Here is a 15,043-nt window from a genome sequence, read left to right on the forward strand (position 1 = left end):
ATTTGTTAGGCCTTCCTCCATGTCTGAATGGAGTCCCAGCCAGCGTGTACGTGGTCAACCAGATGACCTGCTCGGTGGACCACTAGTACCCGGGCTTTTCTGTTCAGTAAAACTAAAACACCGCAGATGAAGATTGCCGAAAACAGAATTGATCCAATCGTACGGAGTCAAGTTTGAGCCTCGTAGCCCTTGGGCTTGTCCAGGTTGTTGATCTGGAAGTACCGAGATGTGCCTACAAGCATTGGTAAGTAACCCGACACCGACCCGGCGAGATCAATCAAACTTACAAGAGTAGCCCTTCCAATCAAAGTTCTCGCTAGGGTTGCAGGAGCATCTCAGGTCCAGTCTCTTCTTCTCCTCGGTTGGACAGTGGGTGAATGGCACGTGATAGTATCCAATCTCATCGAAGAAATGAATCTGGTCCTTGTCGAGAAGCAGACCGGCCGCGATGGAGTGGACCGGGGCATCACCCCACCGCTCGTAGAAGAACCCACCGGCATGGTCCAGGGTCTCAAAGTAATCAATGTACGCCTTCGATCTCAGCCATTCCAGGCTTCCGACTTCGAAGTTCGACCACTATGGATCGAGTTAGCCACGCCCTGGATAGTAATTCCGATAGATATACATACAAAGTGGCATTTGTTGTAGGTCTTGCCGCCATCGTCACTCAAGAAGCCCATGGAGTTGTCGCTCGCGATGTGTTCCGGGTGTTCGCCGACGAATTTCTGCGTGGTATCCCAGAGGGTCGGGATCGTGTCATAGTACTCGTAGAGACTGAGCGTGAAACTGTACTTCTTGTTGTTCTCCTTCATGAAACGGAACGGATCCAGCGGGACGTCGCAGTAGAGCTCGATGCTGGGCTCCACACGCCAGTAGTATTCGAAGTTCAGCATCAGCGGGTGGCGGAAGAAGAAGCCCGATTCGTAACGGCACATGTGACGGTAGCTTTCCGAGTCGCCGTAGATGATCTTCTTCTCGCCCATCTCCTGTCGCACCTTCTTCGCCTTCTCCTGATCGATCCATTCGGGGTATGACCAATGCTCCTTGGGAATCACGCCATAATGGGTTTCTCCGGAGACGAGCGCCGAGGTGATCTTGATGAACTCATCGTCAAAGGGCTTGTCGTTCAGGAACACCCAATCGTAGTGATAGTTGCGATTGAACCGGTCCTCCACCGTGCGGATCGACTTGACCATCTCCCAAAGGTCGCTGTTCCTGGCCAAGGTCACGAAGGTTGCGTTCATGCGGTCGGCCGCCGGGATGACCTTGTTGGATGAGTATGCGGCGGCGGCATCGCTCTGGGAGTACGACGAGGACGAGGACGAGGAGGATCCATAGTTGAGTTTCGAGCCGATCTGCTCCGGAATCGGGATTGCGCTTCTCGATATCAGGAAGAAAAGTGCCAGTCCCTAGGCGCATCGGGTCAGCCATGAAGGGAGATCGTGAAGAAAACTAAGAAGAACTGACTGTGACGGCAAACAGGAGATATCGAACTGGCCCTAAAGCCATGATCACCGATGTTTCTGTGCGTTCAAAATCCCAAGTCTGTTGATGTGGCTAGACTGGCGCAGAGCGGAGTCGAGTGGGAGATATGGAGGCCTCTCGCAAGGGGCCGCTTGGCCTGGAGAATTGAGGAATAAAGAGGAAAAAGCGAGCGACAGTATGAAGTGAAGAGGGTGAAAAAAAAGAACCGGAGACGTGGGATCCCACGGTGAAATCTCAAGTACGAAGTGGACGAAGTCGAAGGAAGAGATGATCGGCGACAAGCACGGAGATGAACAGGGTGCGGTGGTGTAATTATTATGGGGCAACGGTCTCGATCTCTCACCAGTGTTTGTATGAGTCTTTCCCGAACCGCGGGTTTGTTGCGACCGGATTGATCATAAACAAGGGGGAGGGGGCACAGAAGGAGGAGGAGGGGCTGATAAGAACCTTACAGAAAGGATTAAAGAAATAAAGGGAGCGAACGAGATTATAGTAATCTTAATTCAGGAGAGGAGAGGAGACTGTTTCTCGCCTACGGAGAGTAAAAGCGGACGAACAAGGTCAGCCCTGCGGCGGAGCATGAACTGAATCACTAACAATGAATGGATGAATGAATGGGAACTTCTCATGGTCAATGGGAGGCGACGTAACCTCACCGATGGTTATTGGCCAGGCCACGTACGTCGTTCGAGGGGGGTGGCCACCCACTCTGCACTGGGCAAGCCTGTTTCTGTTCTTTTTGGACTCTTATTGCATAGGAGGTAGTATTTCATCTTATTTGTGAGTGAGTTGTACAGAGTAGTTGAAGTAGTTGAACTCGGGGATCGTGCTCGAGTCTATCTTATTGACTGCCGCCGCACGATCAAGATACCAGTACGGAGTACTCAAATTATGTATAGATGTATAGAAACCAGAAACTAGAAACGTCCTGGTAACTTTTAGGAAATTGCCCCCAAAGCTTCGTATAACCCGTAGTGTTTGTGGTACTCATAGATAGAAGTAGCCGTGGCTGTGTAAAGTTGACAGACTCACTACCGGAAATAACTTAAGTGTCTCAGCCAGATTTCCTGGTTCTAGTACTCCGTATGCCCGTATGCAGTATTCATCTCGTGTTGTTCGTTCTTCTTGAGCGGTGGCGTGGCTGAAAAGCACCTTATTTCTGCAGAACTTGACCGCCTCCCTAACTCTCTGCCTCAGGCTAACACAGCTAAGCCTAAACCCACCTAGGCGGGTGATATCAGGCCGGCTCTGAACCTCATCCCGCACCACAATTATGCCGTGGTAATTCCTCCTTCCCCTCTCCCCACGCCACCAGCCCCCCCCCCCTGTTCCCCATCCAACCTGCCTCTGCCGAAGATGTCTTTCTTCGGCTTTGACACCACCCTGCCCAGGGATCGGACTGCTCCTTCCGAGCGCCGGGGCATTTTCGAGACCCCTGATCCATTCGCCGAGGTCGCTCGCGCCCGTCTTGTTCAAGGATTCCGAGGCGGCGACGAGGATGACGATGCGTAAGCTCCCCCTCCTTCTAGAGTCCATTGGCTTGCACCCAAGATGACTGACGGGACTTCTACACGCGTATAGCATTGATTTCGAGGATACCTACGATGGCCTGGGCGATCAGCTCGACGACGATCAGGATGCCTTCAACGACGACACCTTCGGCGACGACCTCGGCGCTCCTCCTGTCGGGAAGGACTTCGATTTCTTTGGCAAGACCGCGCAGGTAGCCGATGCCATCGGGGAAGAGCAAATACGCTACAGTCTCCAGAAGCCCAGAGCACCTGCTGCCGCCCCTGTCGCTGCAGACATCATCGCCGATCCTGCTGTGAGTGCTGCGGCTGTGCAGCCGAAACGGACCGGTTATGAGAAGTACTCGGATCCCGGGTATATTCCGGATCTTCAGGCCAAGTCAAGCATCTGGGGCGTGCAGAAGAAACCGGAACCCACGCCAATGATGATTGCACAGGCGCAGGCACAAGCTCAGGCACAAGCACAAGCCCAGGCTCAGGCTCAGGCTCAAGCGCAGGCTCAGGCGCAGGCTCAGGCTCAGGCGCAGGCACGGGCAAAGAAGATGCTCAGCTTGGAGGAGGTAGAGGCGCAGTTGCGGCGATACCCGTCGTCACTGCCTGGCCAGATACCGGTGTCTCTCCCTCAGTCGATGCCCGACCCGCTTCAGCGAGCTCAGATGCCTCCTCTGCCCGAAGGCTTCGCACAGCTGCCACCCGAGCTTCTGCACGCTCAGTTTGCTAAGGGTGTTCCGCCTCCGGCGCAGCTGTTGCACCAGCCGCCGATGGTTCCCGAACCGTATCCGCTTGCTCCGCATGCCCCCAACATGCCAATGCACCTTTTGCAAAATGCCAATCTTCCCCCGCAGCACATGGGGCCGCCTCAACGTCAGATGATACCACCGGGAGGTCCTCAAGCCCAGCAACAACAGCCTCCGCCGCCGTCCCAAAGCATGCGGGCCAACAACGCCCAGCTACCCGTGATCACCAATCCTCAACAGCTGATGCATCTGTCGGAAGAGCAAAGAGTAGCATACCTGATGGAAGATGCCAAGCGCGCCAAGCGAAACCACAAGATCTTCCTCCTCTCCAAGGGCAACGGTCTGATGACTCCGCAAGACAAGAACTTCATTACCCGTATCCAGCTCCAGCAATTGGTGGCTGCCGCAGGTAATGTCGTGGACACGGATTCCGAAGCTGTCTTGGCCGAGGACTTCTACTATCAGGTCTACAGTCAGATCCGCGGCGCTCCTCGGCAACACCCTCATCAACCTCTCGGTCACTTTGCGCAGACGTATCTCCTCCAGACTGGTAATCGCCTAGGTGGACACGGCAACCGGAGACAGTTCCAGAATGCCGACAACCACATGCAGAGAATGCAACAGCAAGTCCAGCGGGCCGTCGAGGCTGCCAAGGCCAAGCCCAAGAACAAACAACTCATCATTGAAGGTAGCTTGGGCAAGATCTCTTTTGGTAATGCGAAGGCCCCGAAGCCCATGCTCAACCTCAAGCGGCCCGAGAGCTCCGAGGGTGGCAAGTCGCTCAAGAAGCCTCAGACCGACCTGAGTCTGAGCGACCGGAAGTCTATCCTGACCAACATCGAGGGCGTCTACAGCACGTTGATGGAAATGGAAGATATGGAGCGCACCATGCCTCCTCCGCCCGACGAGAATGACCCCGAGGCTATACAGAAGCATATGGAGTGGCGGCAAAATGTTCGCTCGCTCAACCAGAAATTGTGGCGCGAGCTCAAGGTCATGGAGCCCATTGTTCCCAACACCAACACGCCTCACCCGTTCATCGCTTTCCTCTCGTACCCCAAGGGCAAGAAGGCCATCCCCCGTATCTTCCGTCACATTGACCAGGAACAACGCGTCACAATCCTTACCATGATCGTTGTCCACCTGGACACTTTGGACGTGGTCCGACGCGCACAGCTTATGCCTGGTGAGACTCAGCCGTCTCCGGCCGTTCGCGAAGCCATCGACCTCTTCTCTCAGACTGTCATGCCCAGCCTCCTCGGCTACGTCAATGAGGCCCCGTTCAACATCATCATTGGATTGTTGGGACTTGTGATTGCGCAGACTCATGTTCAGCTGGTGGCCAAGACCAGGATCGGCCTGGGAATCCTTACCATGCTTTTGAGTCGCGCCGAAATCGTGAAGGAAGCCGACCAAGCTTCAGAGCGAGATTGGCAGCAGTGGGTTGAGAAATTCAACGTGCTATTCGATACACTGGAGCCCACATTTGCCGATATCTTCCCCAGTTCCATCAATGCGGGTGACGACATGTACGTCTGGCAATTCTTGGCTGCCGTCGGGATCGGCGCCAGCCCCGATCAACAACAGCGCCTGGTTATTGCCGTGAAGTAAGTTGAAGCTCTTCCCCATGACTCGCCGAATCGAAGCTGACTACCTCCACAGGGATCGCGTGATGGAAACTGTTACGTACAGCAAGACGCTTCCTGCAGACATGGCCAGCCAGCGTCTCGGAAACGTCAATCTGTTTATGCGGGCCATCGGTCTGGACGTTGAACTTTTGGGTTAGGAAGCCAGAGAGGTTATGGTGATCGGGGCCTGACCTAATTACTGGGTATCCATGACTCTTTAAACCCAGTGCCGGTCAGGCCGGGCAGACTTGGGCCCATAGATGCGCGGGTTTGCCTCTAGAAAGATTGCAGCCTGCCATAAGCGGCATGTCGTTGTTCGTGCTGAAAGGGTGGAGCAGACGTGATCTACTGCTTAGTAACACTGCACCCGGGGTATATGAAACCCGAAGAACCAGAAAGAGAAGGGAGACGACTGACAGGCAGGGTCGGTTGGTGCTCTCGGACGCAGCATTGGAGGGAGACAGGCCCAAACGAGCTGTCGACCAACCTTTGGCGACGGTGAATGCGACGTGCATTCTTCAATGATGTATTACCTACCAACTTTATGTACGTATTTTATTAGTTTTGCTCAATGATGGTCCTACAGCGAGATTTGGGGGACATGTCCGAAAGTGGTGTGGATAGCTCTCCTTTTCATGTTCTGATTATTATATTGTTATGCTTATGAATGGTTCACGATGGAAGAAAAAAAGACATGATTGTATTGTCCGCTCCAACCAGCCCCCCGGAGTCTAGCCCCAGGAGAGACTAGGCTAGATAAGCCGATATATATGAGCAGAGGCGACCAAGCGAGCGTGCAGTGGTGCCATCGCTAGTAGGAATTAGGCCAGACAGCAGACAACATCATCTTGCTGGTTGCTGCCAGGTTGCACCCTCACTCACACGGGGGCGGGCAGACCCTCGGAACCTCGAGGAGCCCAGATCCACTTTGCGCAGTGGAACCGCGACCCGCCCCGTGCTAATTGGGGTTCAGCCTGGAGAGGTCGGTTAAAGATGCATGGTTTAGATTACTCTTCCAGGGTTGCTGGACTGTTGGTGTTTTCCATGGATATGAAAGGATTGCTAGTTTCCTGTATGTCTTTCCCTTTTTTTTTTTTTTTTTTTCTTTTTGCTTTTTCTTTTTTCTTTTATAATTCATGTTATAAGCGAGTCGGACCGAGAATTACCTGCTTGCTTGCTTGGCTTTCGGTCGGCTGGCGGCATATGCATCGGGCCTGCAGCTGCATATGTGGCTGGGCTGACTATGGCTCTGGCTATCAGTCCATCCCCTGTTCATTTATCATCTAGCGACGCGACTTGTGTCTCCCCACCGAGATTCAGAGAAAGAGAACGAGAAAGTGTCATGATCGTGGTTTGGGTAAATTAAACCGGTGGATTGGATCGTCCCGTTGACCACTCAATATGGGGAGGATTGTCTGGGACTCGGGAACTGGGAAGGACTGCGGTGATCAGCCAACGGGGGGGCCGGTGATAGGAACAGGTAAGACGGTTGTACAGACTGACGGTGTCATTGTATGCCGACCACTGCATTGACTTGTTGCAGCCGAGAGAGGACGGGGACTGATGGAGGCTGTTTGCGACCAGACAGACAAAACAGACAAAACAGACAAATCGAGACCAGCCCGCGTCAGCCCCGATAAGTTAAGTTAACTGGACTGGAGTACCGTAAGAATGAATAAATTACCTCATCATACCCGGGCCATACCACTGTAAAACCGGGTTATGCCGGGCGGTGTAGACGGAGAAATAGGGAGTCTGACCATACCGAAACGGTACCTGGACCTCCTCCGGAAAGCCCCTCCACACTGCCTGTGCCCCCCTCTCTCTCCCCCCTCCCCCCCACCTCATGTTTCCCATCCTCGAAAACAGCCCAAACTGCTTCCCAGTCCAATGATGAGTGTCAGTCCACTCACTCCTCCTTAAATATCCCGTCTTACTCGCTCTCGTCTCTCTCCCAGTCCGTCCTGTTCCTCTTCCTTTTCTCTTCCCCAATCCCCAATTCCCTCCCCTCCCCTCCCTTCCCTCACTCACTCCATCCATCTCAATTGTCCTCCATCATTATGTCTGCTGGTTCAGTTCTCGTCACTGGGTAAGTTCTACCATTGCCCCCCCCCCCCATGTCTTACAGCTGGAAACTGACCCCGCAATCCCCCACTGCGCAGTGGCACGGGCTACATTGGCTCCTTCACCACCCTTGCCTTGTTGCAGGCGGGCTACAAGGTTGTTGTCGCTGACAACCTCTACAACTCCTCCGCTGAGGCTCTCAACCGCATTGAGTTGATCTGCGGCAAGAAGCCCGAGTTCGCCCAGCTCGATGTCACCGACGAGGCTGCTTTCGACAAGGTCTTCCAGGCCCACCCCGACATTGACAGCGTCATCCACTTCGCTGCTCTCAAGGTGCGTCTGACCCGCCTGCGGTGCCATTGCACCCGCAAGTACTGACATCTCCCTTGTGCTCAGGCTGTCGGAGAGTCCGGTGAGAAGCCGCTGGACTACTGGCACGTCAACGTCTACGGCACCATCTGCCTTCTCCGCTCCATGGTCCGCAACAACGTCACCAACATTGTCTTCTCCAGCTCCGCCACCGTCTACGGCGATGCCACTCGCTTCCCCAACATGATCCCCATCCCCGAGGACTGCCCTCTGGGTCCCACCAACCCCTACGGCAACACCAAGTTCGCCGTCGAGACCGCCATCACCGACCTGATCAACGCTCAGCGCAACAACGCCACCAAGGCCGGCAAGGAGGCCGAGGCGAAGAAGTGGAACGGTGCCCTCCTCCGGTACTTCAACCCCGCCGGTGCTCACCCCAGTGGCATCATGGGGGAGGACCCCCAGGGTGTCCCCTACAACCTGCTTCCTCTCCTTGCCCAGGTTGCCACTGGCAAGCGTGAGAAGCTGCTCGTCTTCGGCGACGGTACGTTTTTACTCTCTTCACTCCGAAAACGGATTGACGCCCAGGGACTAACCCGTTGCTAGACTACGCCTCCCACGACGGAACCGCCATCCGTGACTACATCCACATCCTCGACCTGGCCGACGGCCACTTGAAGGCCCTCAACTACCTCCGCGCCAACAACCCCGGTGTCCGTGCCTGGAACCTGGGTACCGGTAAGGGCAGCACGGTCTACGAGATGATCCGTGCCTTCTCCGCCGCCGTCGGCCGCGACCTCCCCTACGAGGTCGCCCCCCGCCGGGCCGGTGACGTCCTGAACCTCACCTCCAACCCCAGCCGGGCCATCTCGGAGCTGGGCTGGAAGGCCGAGCACACCCTCGAGCAGGCCTGCGAGGATCTCTGGCTCTGGACCCGCAACAACCCCGAGGGCTACCGGCAACAGCCCCCCGCCGAGCTCCTCGAGAAGCTCAAGAACTAAACCTGATCGTCAATGATACCTACCTTACCTTACCTACTGTTGATTTAATTAGCATGTCTTTGGCGACGGCGGAAGAACCAAAATCGCATCAATAGATTTGATCTGAATGAGACGAATTTCCTTTCTTGAATCTGTGCCCGGTGTAATCCCACTTGCTGTGTTTTGGGTGCTGTTGTGTCTTAAGTGGATAGATGAGGTGTCGTGAAATAGTACTTGGATCTACCGGAACTCCAGAACCATGCATGTATGCACTCTCCACCGCCCCGAACTATCGCCCCATATATACAGCCAATCTATTTACCACTGCTCTCGCCACTGCCATTGCCCTTCCGACTCCTCCGCGACCCAGGGGTCTGTGTCTTAGGCGCGGCCTTCTGCTCGGCGGCCGCCTCCTTCTGTTCAGCCTCCTTCTTGGCCACCGCCCGCTGCACGGCGCTCTCCTTCTCCTTGACCTCGATCATCTTCTCACTGAACTCCCACAGCAACTTGCCGGCGGCCTCGTCCCGGATCTCCCTCCGCGCCACATCCACCTCGCGACACTCCTTGATCATCCATCCGCCCTCATCGCGGCCGTAGCGCGCCTCCATCGCCGCGTACAGGAAACTCTGCGCCCCCTGCTGCGGCGACTTGAGCACCAGCCACCACACCGGCCAGGTGATCAGGTACCCCAGCAGGCCCCACAGCGACCCGCCCGTCATCCAGCGCCGCATGCCGGGCGTGCGCGTGAAGCCCGGATCCACCATGATCACCCGCGTGGCCGGGGGCTGGCCGTCCGGGCGCTTGAAGGCATTGAGATGTCGCTGGAAGGAATGCGCAAACACCATGAGGGCGAGCTTGCTCAACCCAAACAGACTGTCCGGCCGCTGCGGCTTCTGCTGGGGGTACGTCTTCTGGGCGGATGATTTCCTGACCTTCCCACCGCCGTTCTTCCCCGCCTTCTGCTGCCTCGCCGCCGCCGCCGCCTTTTGCATCAGTTGCTGGTTCGTCACCTCCTCGACCTTGCGCAAATCAAACCCGCCGGCCCGGATATAGCTCGACGAGCAGCCGGCGAAGATGACGCGCACGTCGCGGTGCGCCGGCTGCGCGCGCAGCGCGGGGCTGAGGATGCTGAGCAGGTGGAAGTTGGCCAGGTAGTTGACCTGCCACTCCTCGTCGAGGCCGTCGGCGGTCAGGTGTTTCTCGGGGGTGGGCGGCGTCGTGCTGGCGCACAGGATGACCATGTCCAGCCGGCGCGGCGTGACGTTGTCGATCCACTGCGTGGCGAAGGTGCGGATCGAGTGCAGCGACGCCAGGTCGACCTGCTCCGCGTAGATGAGTTGGTTGTTGGTCGTGCGCCGCAGGTCCTCGATGTATTCCACCAGAAACACGTCGGAGGGTGCGTGTTGCGTCAGCAGAATGATCTGCGCCCCGCGCGCGGCCAGGGCTTGTGTGATTTGGGCGCCGATGCCGGATGTTCCTCCCTGTTTTTTTTGGGGGGTTAGTTTGGGGGTTTGGGGGATGCGGTTGAGGGGGGGAACTTGGAACGGGGGCGGGGAGGGGGGGGGCTGCAGATAGTCGTACCGTGATCATTACGACCTTGGAGTGCATCACGCGCTCCGAGGAATTGCGGGCTCCGCCGAAGTAGAATTTCAGGACGGCAATAACGAGAACCCAGGGGGTGAGCTTGAGGATCGTCCAGGCGAAGGGGATCGAGGATACACCCTCGGTGACACCCTGGACGATCAGGGGGATGGGCATGGTGGTGGTGGTGGTGGTGGTGAGAGAATGACAAGGGAAGACGCAAAGCTTTGAATGAGAGGCAAGGTTCGAGTTTGAAAGGTAGGACTAGAAAAGAGGGGAGTGAGAGGATGTTGACTTGAAACTTGGGGGGGAAAGTTGTAGACGACAAGACAAGATGAGAAGACCCGAAAGTCCAACAAATCTGGCCCGTCCGGCGGCCGCGCGGAGGAAGTTGCTTGCTTAGCCGCCGATCTCCCGCCACTGCGTCCGTCACCTTGCCTTCTTCTTCTTCTTCTTCTTCTTCTTCTTCTTCTTCTTCTTCTTCTTCTTCTTCTTCTTCGACCTTCCTTTCTCTTGTCAACCACAACACCACCGATACATGAGTACAATGCCAGCCGACCCCGCAGAAGAAGAAGAAGATTACTTTCTCCCCCTGGAGGACCAACGCGTCTTCGGCGCCGGCATCCGCCGCAAGCGCGTCCCCTTCGTGCGCTCCTCCGACCCCGACCTCCACACCACCGACTCCGCCCTCCGCCGCAATGCCGCTCCCAGCACTGAAACAACGACCGGCGCCACCATCGCGAACAAATACCTCTCCATCGTCCTCTCCAAATCCGCTACGCCTACGCCTGCGCCTGCGCTTACGCCGGAGTTCACACCAGATTCTACGGCTACATCCACCACCACGAATACCTCCCGCGCACGCGCGGCGAGTCCACAATCTGCCGCACCACCATCAACATCAACACCAACACCAACACCAACCCTCCCTCCACCTCCTCCTTCTCCCCGACAAGACAACAACCTCAACCTCAAGCCGAACAGCAATCCGAACTCTCAAATCTGCGAAATCTGCAACCTCCCCCTCACAGCATCCTCATCATCCTCATCATCCCAAACCAAAACCCCAACAGCAGAAAGCAGCACCCGCCCCCACGAAGCCTCCCTCGCGCACCAACTCTGCCTCACCCACTCGCACCCGCCCTCGCACCTGGACCGCACGCGCCCCGGCCTGCGCTACCTGGCCGCCTACGGCTGGGACCCCGACAGCAGACTGGGGCTGGGGGCGCCCGGGCGGGAGGGGATCCGCGCGCCGGTCAAGGGGAAGCTCAAGGTCGATACGGTGGGGCTGCGGGTGACCGGCCATAATGCGGACGATGAGGACGCCCCCACAAAACGGAAGCGGGTGGTCGGCGGCCAGGAACAAGCCGGGGGTCGGGGCAGTGGTTCGGCCAAGATACAGAAGTTGAATGCGAAGGAGGTGCGGAGGGGCCAGGTGGATGCGCGGAAGCGCGGGGAGAGGTTGCGCGAGTTATTTTATCGGGATGAGAGGGTTCTGCGGTATCTTGGGGAGGGGTGAGCTATTCGTTTTGGGGGGGGGGGGGGACTTTTTGGTTGGGTTGAGAGGGGAAAAGGGTGATCATTTTGGGAATGTTTGGATTGTGATAGTGGTTCGTACGTTTAGATACCCTCTATTGTTTATCGATTGTCATTGTCTCCAGTAATTAGATTCCATTGGCTGGGATGTGTACACTTTGCTTTTGCTGATCTTGCTAGGATAATTAAGTCCAGCCATAGAAATGGTCGGAAATAGCAACGGATCGCTCGAAACTAACAGACAAATGAGCTTGGTATCACAGCTGCGCTAGATTGAGATCAGGGATGAGCCAGGAGAGCCATCGAGAGCGGCTACGGCGCAACAGTGGGAAAGCCTATCGGAAAAAGTGGTGGCGTTTCTTCTCCTTCTTCTCCTTCTCCTTGTGCTCTTTACCTGGCTTGGAGCTGGTAGGAGCCGGCGCCGGACTCGGCCCACCGCTGGGGGCTTTGGGTCCCAGTGACATCGAGGCCATGGCTGCCGAGGGCGGGGCAGCGGCGACGGGTTTCTTCGCCTGGGGCTGAGGTGGTGGAGGTGCTTCTTTCTCGAAGAGATGAGCAGGAGCCGTGGGTTTCGGCCGCTCGGCCGGGATGTCCAGCCGTCGTTTGTCGACGCTGAGATCGCCGATCTGTCGCAGGAATAGCCCCGGCGAGAGCATATGGGACGTGGCCAGGTAGACGTCCTTGGCATGTGCTTGCGAGATCTCGTAGCATGTCCGGGCTTCGCCGTAGGTCGCGCCACCCGCCATGAAGACGATAATGCGCTGGCGAGGCTGCTCCCCGGTGGTGCGCGTTCGCGCCCACGTGGGTTTCGCACTCCGGAGGGATGCTTGCGACAAGGCGTCGTGTGGGTTCGAGCCCTCGCCTTCGGTGTGGGGGCGCGTGGGTGGGAAGACAGTCGTGTCAAGGGTGCCCCGCACCAGGTCCTCCAAGATCAACTTGAGGTTCAGATCGTAACGAGTCAAGCTCTCTTCTTCCATGTCGACTGCTGTTGGCGGCTTTCGAACGAATAGCGGCTGTACAGGAGGCTTATCATCCTTCAGGGGCTTCTCTACACGCACGCCAAGTAGATCCAGATTGGATATAATTTCCCCGTCCTGCGGTGGAAGTTGCGCGTGCGCCATGAGCTTGCGGATGTCTCCGGCTAGCAGTCCGCCTCGGTAAATAATATAAAGTAGTAAAAGTCTCAGCCGTTCAGGCTGGCGAGTCGCTTCATCATCGAGGAGTTGAACAATCTGGGAGCCCAGATGCTTGGCCTTCTTGTAGTTCTCATCCATGCCGGTCGCCAGGCTTTGCTCGACAGAGCTGACTTCTAGAAGCTTGTGCTCCTGGAAGTATTTCATACACTCTTGTGCCATGTTCAGATGAAGGGTGTATGCATCGCGGCCCTGCTGGAACTCAGTCAGGCCTGCAAGCATATCCTTGATTGTGTTGACGTTGGCTTTGTTGTTGCTGGAACTCATGTCAGTTTAGAACATAAAATCGCAGGGGAGAAGATTATGGGGCAAAGCCTACTCTTCTGCGAATTGAGGGTTGGCTGCTCGGAATTTGGCAAAGTCTTCGCCCAGCTTCCCCAGTACGTCCTTCATGTGCATGTGTCGGTACTCAACCCATACGTTGTCCTGCTCATTAATCTCCATGTCTTTGATTTCTTGATTGGCGCCACCCTCGTTGATGACAGTTTTGTATGTGACCTTGTCCCCATCGTTGATGGGAAGCAGATCATGCACCATGGACTGGTATGTGAATTCATGGAGCAGAGGCGCTATGACGTCCATCGAGCGGTCTACAACAAGGAGAACGCCGCGAGGTCGAGACGATGGGGGCGGAAAGTCCCGCTGGAATTGCGCGAATTGATCCAACTCGTTTTGAATGAAGCGGGCCAGGTGTGAGCACAATACGCCGGCCTCGTGGGTTGGGGTCCTGGGCCGATAGTACCGGATGATCGGGTACTCTCCTAAACTTGCACAGAGAGATACAATCTCCCGCCGTTGTCAGCATGCGAAACTGGTCCGTGAAGCTAAAGCTTATGCCATACCTTCTGAGCCAGTCCTTCCAAGTGCGCACGGATCAGGTGGTTGCAACCAGGGTGGAACAGGACTGGAAAGCTCCATGGATCCCGGAATGTCACGACGCGGGACTCGCGGGGGAAATAATCGGCATTCATGATCTGAACATTGGCGATATTATCATGCGCCATCTGCGACCGGTCTAGTCTAGCTCGTTGCTGCGGATCGAGAACTGCCCCGTACGTCAGCACCAACCATAGCACCTCAGGAATGCTGCGACCAACAGGACGTCCAAACCAGCCATGCTTTCTTGTACCTCTTCCGCTCAAAATCGGCCATCAAACAGTCGACAATATGCGGGACGGGGGAAAGGATGTACAGCGCATCCATAGAGGCATTTGTTGGGCGTCGGTGCTCGATCTGCTCAACATCTTAGGAACGGGCCAGTTAGCGCCTACCGACAGGTATAGATTCGGCATGAAGTCCCGCTTACTGGTCACGTTGAGGTTGAGGATGTCATCTTCGCTGACGGCATTGTCGATCAATTTGCGACTGGTCTCGTCCACAACTAGGACCTTCCACTACAAGCGCCCGACGTCAGCTGTATGGGGGTTGGGAGAGTGGTGAGGGGGCCGGAGTTATCAGGAGGGGCAATGAGCGAGAGACCGTACCTCGTTCCCCGCCGCGTAACGGATGGTGTTCAGGATGACTGGCCGAAGAAAGGGATAAATCAGTACGGGAGATATTGCGCGCACGGGGGATTGACCAAAGGACTTACTGTCGCGCTGAATGTTGAGGATCGAGGCGCTCATTTTGGCTGACGGGCAGCCCTCCGCTGGGGCATAGACTGGTAACTTGTAACTCACAACACTGGAAAGAGGGGTGAGGATTGAGGGGTGCTAAGGCAGTTTAAGGCGGCAGACCAGAGGAGGCAGCAGCCGAGAAAGGCAACAGACAAGCAAGCGACAGGGGCGCTGCACGAAGATCAATCAAATCAGGGGGTGCTGATGATAATAGTTGAGGTATCTTTATGAAACGTAGCAGATGGTTGGTGTGAGACCCCTCAAGCTCCGAGTCCCGTCCGTCCCCACCTTTTCCTCCGCTGCGCTCGCTGCCTTACCTTCATCCGCCGCAGGGGATAAACCTTGGGAAGGCGGTGAGGGCGGTGTAGCCACTTTCTTCCGCCTC

The 15,043-nt window shown here is 56.2% G+C and overlaps 6 protein-coding genes across 6 annotated transcripts; 3 read left to right on the top strand and 3 right to left on the bottom strand.

The window, feature by feature from the left end:
• Positions 1-32: 32 nt before the first annotated feature.
• Positions 33-1,641, bottom strand: BO86DRAFT_85575 (glycosyltransferase family 15 protein). The gene is made up of 3 exons (XM_025677739.1): positions 1,468-1,641; positions 630-1,409; positions 33-576 (listed from the first exon to the last, which is right to left on the bottom strand). Exons 1-3 carry the CDS (start codon positions 1,507-1,509, stop codon positions 274-276), a joined length of 1,125 nt encoding a protein of 374 aa, XP_025528160.1. The 5' UTR covers positions 1,510-1,641; the 3' UTR covers positions 33-273.
• Positions 1,642-2,841: 1,200 nt separating this feature from the next.
• BO86DRAFT_312140 (deadenylation-dependent mRNA-decapping factor PAT1) lies at positions 2,842-5,537 on the top strand (the record flags this gene model as incomplete). Its single annotated transcript, XM_025667940.1, has 3 exons — positions 2,842-2,993; positions 3,067-5,358; positions 5,414-5,537. 3 exons carry the CDS (start codon positions 2,842-2,844, stop codon positions 5,535-5,537), a joined length of 2,568 nt encoding a protein of 855 aa, XP_025528161.1.
• A 1,902-nt stretch (positions 5,538-7,439) lies between these two features.
• On the top strand, positions 7,440-8,753 carry BO86DRAFT_312056 (NAD-dependent epimerase/dehydratase family protein; the record flags this gene model as incomplete). Its single annotated transcript, XM_025667937.1, has 4 exons — positions 7,440-7,468; positions 7,542-7,776; positions 7,840-8,296; positions 8,359-8,753. The coding sequence occupies 4 exons, from the start codon at positions 7,440-7,442 to the stop codon at positions 8,751-8,753; spliced, it is 1,116 nt and encodes a 371-aa protein (XP_025528162.1).
• A 231-nt stretch (positions 8,754-8,984) lies between these two features.
• BO86DRAFT_456013 (putative oxidoreductase) lies at positions 8,985-10,624 on the bottom strand. The gene is made up of 2 exons (XM_025677144.1): positions 10,314-10,624; positions 8,985-10,213 (listed from the first exon to the last, which is right to left on the bottom strand). Exons 1-2 carry the CDS (start codon positions 10,488-10,490, stop codon positions 9,047-9,049), a joined length of 1,344 nt encoding a protein of 447 aa, XP_025528163.1. The 5' UTR covers positions 10,491-10,624; the 3' UTR covers positions 8,985-9,046.
• A 227-nt stretch (positions 10,625-10,851) lies between these two features.
• BO86DRAFT_447975 (putative G-patch domain protein) lies at positions 10,852-11,832 on the top strand (the record flags this gene model as incomplete). Its single annotated transcript, XM_025676616.1, has 1 exon — positions 10,852-11,832. The coding sequence occupies one exon, from the start codon at positions 10,852-10,854 to the stop codon at positions 11,830-11,832; it is 981 nt and encodes a 326-aa protein (XP_025528164.1).
• Positions 11,833-11,971: 139 nt separating this feature from the next.
• BO86DRAFT_447976 (Sec1 family protein) lies at positions 11,972-14,945 on the bottom strand. Its single transcript, XM_025676617.1, has 7 exons — positions 14,634-14,945; positions 14,527-14,564; positions 14,349-14,436; positions 14,140-14,286; positions 13,885-14,087; positions 13,362-13,828; positions 11,972-13,298 (listed from the first exon to the last, which is right to left on the bottom strand). Exons 1-7 carry the CDS (start codon positions 14,665-14,667, stop codon positions 12,185-12,187), a joined length of 2,091 nt encoding a protein of 696 aa, XP_025528165.1. The 5' UTR covers positions 14,668-14,945; the 3' UTR covers positions 11,972-12,184.
• Positions 14,946-15,043: the final 98 nt, after the last annotated feature.

This window comes from Aspergillus japonicus (genome assembly GCF_003184785.1).
Source record: "Aspergillus japonicus CBS 114.51 unplaced genomic scaffold BO86scaffold_21, whole genome shotgun sequence".
Classification (NCBI taxonomy): Eukaryota; Fungi; Ascomycota; class Eurotiomycetes; order Eurotiales; family Aspergillaceae; genus Aspergillus; species Aspergillus japonicus.

What these genes read in the sequence shown, in the direction of transcription:
- BO86DRAFT_447976 (XM_025676617.1), bottom strand. Translation starts at nt 14,667, where the DNA reads ATGAGCGCCTCGATCCTCAACATTCAGCGCGACA. An exon ending in ATGGCTGGTTTGGACGTCCT is followed by an intron (nt 14,088 to 14,139) that starts GTTGGTCGCAGC and finishes CGTACGGGGCAG; the next exon opens with TTCTCGATCCGCAGCAACGA. An exon ending in AACCCTCAATTCGCAGAAGA is followed by an intron (nt 13,299 to 13,361) that starts GTAGGCTTTGCC and finishes CATGAGTTCCAG; the next exon opens with CAACAACAAAGCCAACGTCA.
- BO86DRAFT_85575 (XM_025677739.1), bottom strand. Translation starts at nt 1,509, where the DNA reads ATGGCTTTAGGGCCAGTTCGATATCTCCTGTTTGCCGTCACA. An exon ending in ATCTCCTGTTTGCCGTCACA is followed by an intron (nt 1,410 to 1,467) that starts GTCAGTTCTTCT and finishes CGATGCGCCTAG; the next exon opens with GGACTGGCACTTTTCTTCCT. An exon ending in CCTACAACAAATGCCACTTT is followed by an intron (nt 577 to 629) that starts GTATGTATATCT and finishes CTCGATCCATAG; the next exon opens with TGGTCGAACTTCGAAGTCGG.
- BO86DRAFT_456013 (XM_025677144.1), bottom strand. Translation starts at nt 10,490, where the DNA reads ATGCCCATCCCCCTGATCGTCCAGGGTGTCACCGAGGGTGTATCCTCG. An exon ending in CCAAGGTCGTAATGATCACG is followed by an intron (nt 10,214 to 10,313) that starts GTACGACTATCT and finishes CAAAAAAAACAG; the next exon opens with GGAGGAACATCCGGCATCGG.